General features: G+C 42.6%; 1 protein-coding gene across 2 annotated transcripts in view; it reads left to right on the forward strand.

The window, feature by feature from the left end:
• ORC5 (origin recognition complex subunit 5) overlaps positions 1-12,068 on the forward strand; it is a 127,609-nt gene that overhangs the window by 23,525 nt on the left and 92,016 nt on the right. For both annotated transcript variants that reach the window (XR_014784530.1, XM_084811472.1), the window contains exons 6-7: positions 5,509-5,620; positions 8,862-8,992. Coding sequence is in view for 1 of the 2 variants with exons in the window: in XM_084811472.1 (XP_084667598.1) it covers positions 5,509-5,620; positions 8,862-8,992 (243 nt within the window). In the remaining variant the exon portion in view is untranslated. The remainder of the gene's footprint in view (positions 1-5,508; positions 5,621-8,861; positions 8,993-12,068) is intronic.

Genomic DNA, 12,068 nt, shown 5'->3' on the forward strand with positions numbered 1-12,068 from the left:
GAATTAAATTGCCGGGAGAATTATCAACAACCTCCGATATGCAGATGATACCACCCTAATGGCAGAAAGCGAAGAGGGTCTAAAGAGCCTCTTGTTGAGGGTGAAAGAGGAGAGTGCAAAAGCTGGTTTGAAACTCAACATTATAAAAACGAAGATCATGGCATCTGGCCCCATCACTTCCTGGCATATAGAAGGGGAAGAAATGGAAGCAGTGACAGATTTTACTTTCTTGGGCTCCAAGATCACCACAGACGGTGACTGTAGCCATGAAATTAAAAGATGCTTGCTCCTTGGGAGGAAAGCTATGGCACACCTAGACAGCATAGTAAGAAGCAGAGACATCACCTTGCTGACAAAGGTTCATATAATCAAAGCTATGGTTTTCCCAGTAGCAACATATGGCTGTGAGAGCTGGACTATAAGGAAGGCTGAGTGCCGAAGCATTGATGCCTTCGAACTGTGGTGCTGGAGAAGACTCTTACAAGTCCCCTGGACTGCAAGGTGGTCAAATCAGTCAGTCCTAAAGGAAATCAACCCTGACTGCTCATTGGAAGGACAGATACTGAAGCTGAAGCTCAAATATTTTGGCCACCTAATGTGAAGAGAAAACTCTCTGGAAAAGACCCTGATGCTGGGAAAGACTGAAGGCAAAAGGAGAAGGGGACGGCAGAGGATGAGATGGCTAGATAGCATCACCGATGCAATGAATATGAACTTGAGCACACTCCGGGAGAGAGCGCAGGACAGGAAGGCCTGGCGTGCTATGGTCCATGGGGTCACGAAGAGTCAGACACAACTTAACGACTGAACAACAACAATTGGCCTATGTCTAAACTTTGATAAGAGGGAATCTGTTCCAAAGCCCATTTTAATTTGGTGCTAACCTAGACATCTTCGTCCTTGAAGTGATAAGTCATAATGACATGCCCCACCCTTGTCCTGAATTGGAGTTCATTTTTTAAGAAGTCACTCATACAGAGATGTATGTTGGAGACAATAAATTGATCACTGTCTCTTTCCACCTTGGAATATATTGCCTCAGGCAGATCCTTTCCATTTCTTCATAAGGCTGGCCTTCCTTGTGTTTTCTGGGGCAGGGAGGTTAAGTATATGCTCCTGGAGCACCTGAGATGCTAGTTTGGGGCTGCTGTTCTTGCCACTTCCCAGTCTATGCAGCAACTTGGGAAAGTGTGTGTTCAGTTTTTGTAGATGTGCATTAATCTTGGTAGCAAACTGGAATTGAGAGTGGCTGTGTCACTTGCTTTGGCACTTTCATGTGTTTCCTTTGCTATAATCTGATGAAACGGGGTGTAACAAATGTGAGACTTCGACTGTGGGGAGAAATGTGTTTTGCTTTGGATTGATGATGGCTTTTGCAGCAATTCAGGTGGATTAGAGAAGCATATTGCATGATTCTAATATATTGCCAGTAGGTAGAGGCCAAGGAGTGTTGTGAAAAACAAACAAGATGCCTAAGCCTCCTATGGGGAGAATTATTAGAAATCAGCTTATTGCAAATCTCTTGATGCTGCCTTGGGGAAGGATGTCACTGCAGCTACCATTTTTGTGTGATGATGAGCAATAAAAATAGGCAAAAGAGGCTGAAAAAGCAAATTGACCAGGATCCAGAAAATCATGTACAAAGTAGATCCCTTTGCTTGCTGTGGAAGTTAAGATTTCACAGAGTGCAAACAGGTGGATTTTAATTTTGTATTAGCTTGTTGAGGAGAGGGGGTGGGTGACTTCAGGCTTGGACTGGGTTTCTGAGAAAGGCTGTACTCAGATCTAGACCTGGAGGGCATGTGCTCCAGCTCAGGTTCCCTGATGTCAGTGGCTGGAGCTAAAAGTGCAGCAGGCAAAAGATACTGTTCTGTTGGCCAAGCAAGGGCAGAAGGCCAAGCTCTCAGTATTTATACCAGGCCTGACCAATCCAGAGGCTTCATACTGCCTGCCAATTGCAGGGACTAATGTTACATGTCCCTTTTTCTTTCTGTGCCTGAAGATGGTTCTGGCAGGACACAAGTCTAGGGTTTAGACTCAAACTCTGAAGTTCCTGGTCCAAGTATCAGGAGTGCCTGAGCCATTGGTTCCCTCCCCTGGACTTTATCTGGGAGAACTTGGGTCTATTGCCTGTGTCCTATCAAGATGTGTATAGGTGTTTGCAAGATACATTTTCTCACAGGTGTTGCCTTCATACTCTGGTAGCCCATAGCCTAATGCAGGGGTAGGCAACTTGATGTCATTCAGATGTTTTGGATTACATCTCCAGCTGGGATGGCCAGTGGTCAGGGATTATGGGAGTTGTTGTTCAACGCATCTGGAGGGCACCAGGTTGCCTACCTGGCCTAACTTCTGACTATTTAACCTTTGCATTATCTTCTGTTTGTAACATTACCTTTGCTGCTCCATCTAGAGTTGATGTTTTGTGAGAAGGTATTACTTTTATACCTGTTACTTGGTTTTGTGAGAAGGTATTACTTTAACGACAACACTTTTTTACCTTGCAAATCTAGTTTGTTTGGAATATAAACTTTTCTCTGCGTTGTGAGCATAACCACATATATGAGACACATGTTGGATTAACAGGATCATTTTGAAGAGTTTATTTATTTTAAAAATTATATACCACCCCTTCCTCCTGCAAAAGGATTTCAGCACAATATACACAAAGATCAAATATTCATTGGAATCAAAACAACATAAAACTTAAACATCAATATAGTAAATTGAAAGCGTCAGGGTTCAGCTTATAACCTGGCCCCCCAAGCAACTCTTTAAGGACCTCTTGCCTCCTTAAGCGTCCGACCTCCCTGCTTTTAAACTTCCCTTTCCCAGTAATGTGGGGCTTACGCTGTAAACACCGGGGGTTTAACCATAACAGTTTACTGGTAAATTAAAGCAAGCAAATTGCAACTGAAGGTATTTACAGTATAGAGCTGAGTGATGCAAAAGGCATTGAGAGAAAATAAAAGTTGCAAAGATGCAAGTTCCTTTACCCTAGATGCACTTATGCTGCTTCTTCTGCTTTCTGTTCAGGTTGTGGTCTTCCTCTCTCTCTCTCTCTCTCTCTCTCTCTCTCTTTGGTCTTCCTCTCACTAGCTCTCTGTCTTTAGATCCCCTCTTTCTCCAAAACCAAAAGTACTGTTTCAAACCTGGAGAAATGAAACCTAACACAAAAAAATGAAACTTAACCAGGGAAATGAAACTACTTTTCTCAGGGTTACTCCCTCCCAACAAAAAACCCCTCAGGCTTCTAGGCCTGACTTTTTTTTCTTCTTTTCTTTGCCTCTGTAGGCCTCAAACTTTCACAGAGAGGCATAAGATCAATTTCAGCAAGCTTAATATACAAATTTTTTAATGCCTGGGCAAATAAAATGGTTTTAACCTGGTGCTGAAATGAGTACAACATCACAGGTTTTCCAGAGTCGGGGCACCACCACAGACAAGGCCCTGTCATTTGTAGATGAATAAAGTACTTGTCTTAGAAATGAAATACAGAAAAAGGCGTACTCTGAACTTAATGCATAGGCAGTTTGACATAGGACGGAGTGCTCCTATATCCGGAATGGATCCAGGAATCACCCACTTACTGTGCCTCCATCTTGTCAGGATTCAGTTTCAGTGTATTGGCCATCTTGTAGCCTATAACTGAGTCCAGACAAGGGTTCACCACCTTCATAGCATACTGATGACACCCCACTCCAAATTCTTGGATGACTTAGCCCAGCATCTTCTATGTGACTTACTTCCAAGTGGGCATGTTAAGCATGTGCAGTGTTCTGTCAGTAATCACAGGAGTAGAGATTATGTATTTAATTTATTTCCCATCTTTCCTCCAAAATTGGCACTCAAGGTGGCTTACAGTAATACTATACAGGTTACAAACAAAATCTTAAGTAAAACATAACATAAAAGATCCATAAACACACAGTTAAAAACAACAATAAAAGAAATAGATGGCACCCAACTAATTAAAACCCCATTCAGCGATAGACCAGCTTACACACCGAACGCCTGCCTGAATAAAAATGTATTCGCCTGCTGGTAGAAGGACGACAGAGAGAGGGCCAACCTAGCCTCTCTTGGCAAGGAGTTCTAGAGCCTGGGGGCAGCCACTGAGAAGCCCTCTCTTGTATCCTTGCCAGATGCATCTCTGAAGGAGGCGGGACCGAGAGAAGGGCCTCCCCTGAGGATCTTAAAACCCATGCAGGCTCATCTGGGAGAATGTGGTCATTCAAATAGCCTGGTCATAACCAGCACTTTGAATCATGCCCAGAAACAGACTGGTAGCCAGTGAAGCTGTTGTAGCAAGGAAATCACGAGCTCTCTATTATTGGGCCCAGTTAACGGTCTGGCCGCAGCATTCTGGACTGGCTCAAGTTTCCAAACATTTTTCAAAGGCAGCTGTATACAGTGTGTTGCAGCAGCCCAGGGGTCCCTGACTTTTGGGTCAGTAGGCACATTTGGAATTTTGAGAGAGTGTCACCACAGAAACATGCATGCGCACACATGCACACAGCATAACAAACACCCCCCCTCACTCCCCACCACCTCCTCTAGATCTTCAGGATGCTATCCACATCTCTTCTAGCCCCGCAGGGGACTTCCTACCACCGACCATTTTTCTTTAGATGCCACTGGAGGCTGGTGCTTCGCTGTGCATTGTGCCAGCCTCCTAATCATTTTTTTAATTACAAAATTTAACAAAACAAAATTGGGAGGAGCAGGCAGCCTGGTGGGTACCAAGGGAGGTGTCCTTGGGCACAGTGGTGGCCACAGACTCCAGGTTTACGCGAACTGTATTTTAGTCTTACATGTGTGTTGGGCTAACTGTGACTAGAGCCAATCAAGATTGCCTGAAATCAGGGTTTGCAAAACAGTCTTCAAACCATGGTTTCTGTGCTGTACTTTCAAAACACAACTGAGGCTTTACTATCTCATAGCTTCTAACAACAGATTGTTTAGGAAGGCTTTACACTCATAGCCCCCAGTGCAGATGCTAAACTGTGGTTACAGCAAAACATATAAGCTGTGGTGTGTGGGGTGGAAATTCACACTGTCACATAAGGGGAAAGGGGGCATCCATGATTTGGAGTTTGACAACATTATGCCTGAATTGAACCCATATGCACATTATGAAAGAAGCCATAATGGCTGACCCAAGTAATCAGCTCTATTCATTTATCCTCCTAAGGTTTTAATAATTTTAAGTACCATGCTGAAACAAAAACAAATTGTCCTCTCTGACAATTAAGATGTGTAACCCTATGTAGCCTTTCATAATGCAGTGAAATAACAGAATCCTGGTTTTTTTTAAATCTGCAAGAGTATTAGCTGCTTGATTAGGCTGTCTAAGGGCTTATGATTATGCAAATAATTTGCAATAAAATGCTGAATCAGATGAATTTATTTCAGTCTTTTAAAAAAAGTAACAAGCTTTTGTGTGACTAAAAATGTAACCGCAAGGTCATCTTTTCCCTCTTTCCCCAATAACCCCCTCCCCTCCAGACGGAGAGAAATGTGACTGTAGTTCTCCTGAGTGAAATCGTGTGGGAGCTTCTTCGTCCAAATACAGGATGCCTTGAGCCACTGCCTTTGTATTTTCCAGACTACAGCATAGGTAACATGCAGAACGTGCTTGTGTTAGTATTGGGTCTATCAATGGCTGTTAGCCATGATAGCTAAAAGGCACCTCTGTGAAGAGAGGCAGTAGAACTGAGGTGCTCAGATGCTGGGGAAAAGCAGGGGAAGACTATCTGTCCCAGGCCCCTCTTGAGAATTTTCAGAGGCATCTGACGGACTACTGTTGCAAACAAAATACTAGACTAGGTGGGTGTTGGTTTGATCCAAAAGCCCATTCTTATGCGTAATTTCTGCATTTTGAAGAATGAACACTAGCTTCATTTTGTGTCTATGCGTGCTCCCTCCTCCTGTTGCAGTCTAAGGAATTCAGAGCTCCTTGCTCGAGAGGATGAAGTTGGTTTTAAACCAAATAAATCCAATTTTGTTGGCTTAAAAAAAAATAATTGTGGGGAATATTCATACACACACAAATGCACACAAATAGGATACTGCTCTGTGTGTGTGTGTGTATGTGTGTGTGTAGCAGTACTACTAAAACTTGTACCACCATCAAATGCTATTGGCGTTGCACTAGAGGTCACTTACACTGGCACAAGCTGATTTACGTTAGCAGTAGTTTCAAATAGGATACTGCTCAAAATTATTTAGATATCTATACACACGTGCATGCACACAAATATGTGCATGTACATTCTTTCTCATAAAAAATACTTCTGAACTAATTCACAATACCCCAGTTTGTGGCCTTGTCACACATTATTAAATTTAGATACCAGTGAAGACTGAGGCAGTAGAGATTAAAGTAAATGAAAAAGCATTCGCGCAGCAAACAGCACTATAGAAAAATACTGCAGTATACAGAATAATATGTAAAGCAAGATGTGCATATATAAAGTTTTATGTAGCATCATGATTAGAACGCATGTAGCAGGATGAAAACTTATGACAGCAGAAATGAATGTCACAATAGTACAGCTGGAAGTAATACATCTATATTTACCCTGGCTGGGATTCAAAAAGCTACTTTAGGCACGCATGTGGTTCTTTAGATTAAGGCGTAAATTAAATAGTTGATCACTGAATTACAATCCTGTATATGTCTGCTTAGAAGTAAACCCTATCTCCCAGGTAAATGGGTATAGGATTGCACTCTTAATTAGAAACTTGGCTCAAATGGGAAATGGGGAACTTGTTCTTATTGAAAGTCTAGGCATGATAGAAGAACAGAGCAGAAGGGGAACCCGGTTGGTGTTGGAGTTTGGTCTGATTAGGATTGCTGAATTAAGAGTATTTATAGGGCTGCTCAGATTATTATCCTAGATTCTGTCCTAGATAGGATGTGGGTTACAGATTGATGATGAGTTCAGGTTCAGGAATTTATCTTCCTCATAGTTTGTATAAACAGTGTTGTGAATTGTTAAGTCTTAAACCTAAATGATGCAGATAAATGGTCAACTACTGTAAGTTTTTCAAGGTCAGGGCCAAGCTAGATGCGATGTTAAACATATGTTCATCTCTTTTGTGTGTCGTCCCCCTCCCCTTCAAAATAGCAGCCATGGAGCTGGGGTTGGGAGAAGATCTGCAGTGCAGGTTAAGGGGGCAAATAGGTTTGGGGCATAGAGGTGTGAATGGTTAACTCCCTTCCCCTCTGCTCTGGCCCAGTCCAGCACCATCCCCAGCAACTGCTATTTTTTAATTGTTGCTATTTATTCCATTTACAAAATATATACAAAATCAATTCACTTAAAACAATCAACAAAGAAAAAAGTCAGGTTTATACACATTTCACTGTTTATTTTACAATATTCCCAATAAATCATATGGTTGAACATTATCCTGCACTTTGTTATTCTAAAATACAACGATAGACCATTTCCCAATAAAACTCTTATTTCCTTGTCTACTTCCTCTAATTCTGATTATATTTGTAAATTTTAACATGTAAACTGTTTTCCATACACTCAACATCCAATCCCTGAAAGGAGGAGGGTTTTTTGTTTCCATTTATAACTAATCATGATTCTGGCAGCAATTAACAAGTACATAATAATTTTCAAATCCTCTTGATGAACCTTAGCCTTCACATTACCAAATAAGATAATAGATGTTAATAACTCAATGTTATATTATCAGGTCATTTCCATAATATTTCCCACAAGCGCCTACACCCTAACCTGGCCGATGGAGAGGGTTCCTCTGACCTGCAGAGGTTTGGGCTCCCTCTGTGGGCTCCTCCCCCTCCCCAAAGCTCCCTCTGTAGGCTCCCCAACATTTTAAACACAGCAGGCAATTAATATCCAGTGTGAAAATAAGCACAATATTAGAAGACTTGGGAAATAAAAAACGGTTTTTCCTGGTAGTGAAGAGATGGCACCATTGACTGAGGCTGAGAAGAACTCTGTTGCTGTCCCATATACCTTGCAGAGAGTAAGAGACTATGGCAGAAGTTTTGTTTGACGCAAACCATTTCTGTATGAATAACAAAAGAAGTAACTGACTCTTTAATCACCAACTAGAATCTACTTCAGTGGTGGGGAACGTCAGGCCCAGGGGCCAAATCACTTCCTCCTGGGGTCCCAATCTGGCCCTCTGGGGTTCCCAAGATGGCCACGCCCCCTTCCTCTGGCCCTACCACCTTTCCCCGAACCACCAGTCATTTGGTGATTTCCTGGCTTTTGAGCACTGCAGATTTTTTTCCCATTCTAAAAAGTTGAAATGCTTCTCCTGAAGCTTAGTTACTGTCAGTAAGAGCTTTGTTACATTACAATATGCTGGTATTTTGGGGGGGTCGACCCCCCCCCTTTGCCTTTGACCCCACCCATCACTAGAAAGAGCTTCCTCGCCCCTGATCTAGTTACTAGACTGTGAGCCTTTGTAGAGGAGAGCCGAGGGCTTTCCCCGTGCGCCTTTACTTGCTAATTCCAATGTACTTGCAGCTGGCTGAAGCAAAGATATGTGCCTTTACTGTGACGAGAGATGACAGGAAACAGGCAGGCTGCCCCCTGAAGTCAGGTATGGTGAGCTTGGCTTGAAAGTAAAAGACAACCTTAAGCCACATTCCTCAGATACCCTAGAGTACTTGGAACCACTACTGGATTTTCCCGAGTCAGTTAAAAGGTATTGAATGCAAAACTGCCAGCAAGGAATTACCGACTCTATTACAAACGCTATGGTACTTGCTCACTAGCTAATATGCTAGTTCTTTGCTTAATTTTTAGCCTGCAAGCAATGCAGCGGTGAGCTTTAAAGAAAAATCATGCTGTTTTTTATTTAAACAGGGCATCTACAGAAGATTCTGTCCCATGACCATCCTCTGGAGTATTCTTTTGATTTTTATGCTGCATATATAAATATTCTGCTTGGTGTCTTCTATCCTGTCTGCAGGGACCTGAAGGAGCTACGACATCTGGTGAGGGATCTCTTAGGTCTTTTTCAGAATAAATGTGGAGGTCATAGTTTTGCTGCTGGCTTTGGGATTCAGAGAATGTCCTATATAGGCATATAGTGGAGCTGTTCCTTAGATGTAACCAGATGTAGGTTGTCAAGGCTACAGACTAGAGAGCTAAGCCTAAAGGGCTCGCTCATGCCCAGGAGAACTTTATCTTCTTTTTGTAGAACAGCATCACCCCCCACTCCTCTGCCATATTCACAAACCAGTGTTAGCTTTTAAAGCTGGTTCCCAAACCCTGGTTAATGGTAACCCCACTTAACGCAAGTGGAGTCTTAATGCTGATGAGGGAAGGGGAAGTGAAATCCATGCAGAGGAGGGGAGTGAGCATAGAAGTTTGCAGCCCAGTTCCAGTCTCTTAACCATGGTTAAAGGATCCTCATCAGGCCAGAGGGAGAATGGAGTTGGAATCCATTGTATCTGCAGCAGGGAACAAGGAGGAAAATAATGGGGGGGAGGGTGTACACTGAGCTGTCTTGAAAAAGTCCCCAAATGTATTGCTTACAGCTTCCATAACTCAGCATAAAGTGAGCAGGGGCACTGATAGCCCAACTACTGATGGGAAGGAAGAGTACTGGCCCAACTTCTACAAACATTGGGAAGGAAGAGTAAGAGAATCCATTCCTAAGGCAATGGATTGTGCGAGTCACTCATATTACATGTATCCATCAACTTGGGGCTGTGGCTTGTACTGTGTCCCTGTTCTGGATTGATCTGGAGGTCTAAACCCCCTCTATGTGGGTTGTCAGGGGGCCAACCTCAACTTACACCCCCTGACTCCTTCCTGATGCTCAACTGTCACTGGAGGAAAGCAGCACCTAGCTTGCTGGAAGCTGCAACAGCTCAGACAGAGCAGACCAGACCAAATGTCACTCATCAGGGCCACCCAAAAAAAGTAGGGAAAGGTGGCAGGGTGGAAAATTGGAGGGGCCCGACATCCACCTGGCATCACTTTAAAAAATAATAGCTGCCACTATCTCTTGACTTGGAACATTCAGATTAATACCATCTGTAGAGATCCTCATAGCCTAATACAAAATCCAGATACTTGGTGTAGAGCCATACAAAGCCATCAGCCTCCATAGTTAAAGAGGTACTAGGGCGTAGGTGCTAGAACAATGCAGGCCTCTCTAGTTTTTGGATGAATTTCAAGAGACGTGTTCCTCTACCCTGAGAATCTCAGTTGTGGGCTGGCTGGAGGCCCTTGCTGGGTGTTCCCTTTGGCAGAATCGAAGGAGCCTTGGGCCCAAAGCACTCGGGTGCAGACTGAGATAGGCACTGCAGTTGTGCAAATTGATACAGCATCTGAAACCATCTTCCTTGATGTATTCCCATGAAATGCTTCGAAACGAATTTGTCTGAGGCAGCTTGACCTACTTTGATGTGCTCTGCTTTTGGTTCTGGGCCCAGATTGTTGTCCCACAAACATGAACCAAAGATTGCTGTGTTTCCTCTCTGACGCAGTCTAGGAGTTATTGGTGGCCCAGGTTCATGGCAATGCAGGGGTTGCCACATCATATTTTAACATCACATCTGAAGCATGATTCAGCTTCAGTATTATGGCTTTTAACTTTATAAATAGAATAATATTAATATGCTATGTAACTTCATGTAAAACTGTGACTGTATACGATGTACAAATGTTATTCCTACATTCCTACATTGGGGGCTATTTTAAATGTTCTCAAAGACCAAAGCCACAGGCTTATATTGATAACTGAAAGGTAGATTAACTTTCTCTCACTCCATGGCTCCCAGTCCTTACCTTGAGGTTCTCTAACAAGGGAAAGGGATGTTTCATACCTTTTAAAATTTGTCTGCCCATCTAGGGCTGTCCAGCAACCAGAGATGGCAGTAAACTGTCCTGTTTGTCTATGCCAGTCATGCTTGATTTCAGTTTTCCCAGGTCTCTACAACTGACCATCTATTCATCTGCTTCTCATTTTATTCTCCATGTAATTGTGAACGGGCTTTTTTCAAGGTTGGAGAGCTGTGTTAGCTTTTGTAGGGATAGGAATGGCATCTTTTTATAACAGAACAGGGTGACGCAGGGACCGGGTTTGCATGATCATGGAGGGAAAATAAGCTGTGGTGATTTTCCTCCCCGCATTTTCCACCAAGAGTATCTTTGAAAAGTATGCAACTCCCATTTAAAGAAGGTGGGTTTGGCTTTCTGGATCTTGCTACATATCATTGGGCTTATCTGCTGACCTACATTAAATTTTGGTCTTTACCACTTAGGTTTGATTTTCCACCATGGTCAGTTTTGTAATCCTCCTGTCTGGAGCCTCTCTCCAAATGGATGGCATTAGGTTCTCAGCATATTAGAGTGGATAGGGCTCCTCCCACAATTTTGGTGGTTGGAGACATGTGGCGTATAATTTCATGCCAATTACAGCTTGATCCATTTTCCCATGCCAGATTGACTTTATGGGGAAATCCCAATTTAAAAATGGAAAAGAAAATGTTTTTGTGACGGCCCTGGATGGATGAGGTGATTTTTTACCTTGGATCAATTATTGGGTGCTAATTATGAGGTTTTGCCATTTTTGACTTTGCAAGATAAATTTGATTTGCCTGCTACAGCTGAATGGCAATATTTGCAACTGCAACATTTGTTAAAATTTAGATTCGGTCCCTCTGCTTTCACAGCTTCGGAGCCCCCTTTGCTATAGGAAATACTTATTGAAGCTGATTAGGTACATTGACTCATGTTTATAAATACTTATTATCATTGAATAATATATACACAGGATCTTAAGCAGGAATGGAACAAGAAACTGGATTGTCCTATTTTGCCTAATCAGTGGATCGCCACTTTGGTGTCTGTTTCTGACAGGTCTACGGATCTTCTGTCACATCTTATTCAGCAAAACTCTTATTTCAGGTCTATAGGATGCCCCAATATCTCTTTAATAAAGATTTGTCTAACTTGGGTAATTGTTGAAGGTGTAATACCGCTAATACCTCTTTTAATCATATGTTTTGGAAATGCCCAATAGTTGCCTCCTTTTAAGAGGAAGTTATCATACAGATA

The sequence above is a fragment of the Heloderma suspectum genome, chromosome 7 (assembly GCF_057233095.1).
Source record: "Heloderma suspectum isolate Gila_16-S chromosome 7, 16-S_ref, whole genome shotgun sequence".
Lineage (NCBI taxonomy): Eukaryota > Metazoa > Chordata > Lepidosauria > Squamata > Helodermatidae > Heloderma > Heloderma suspectum.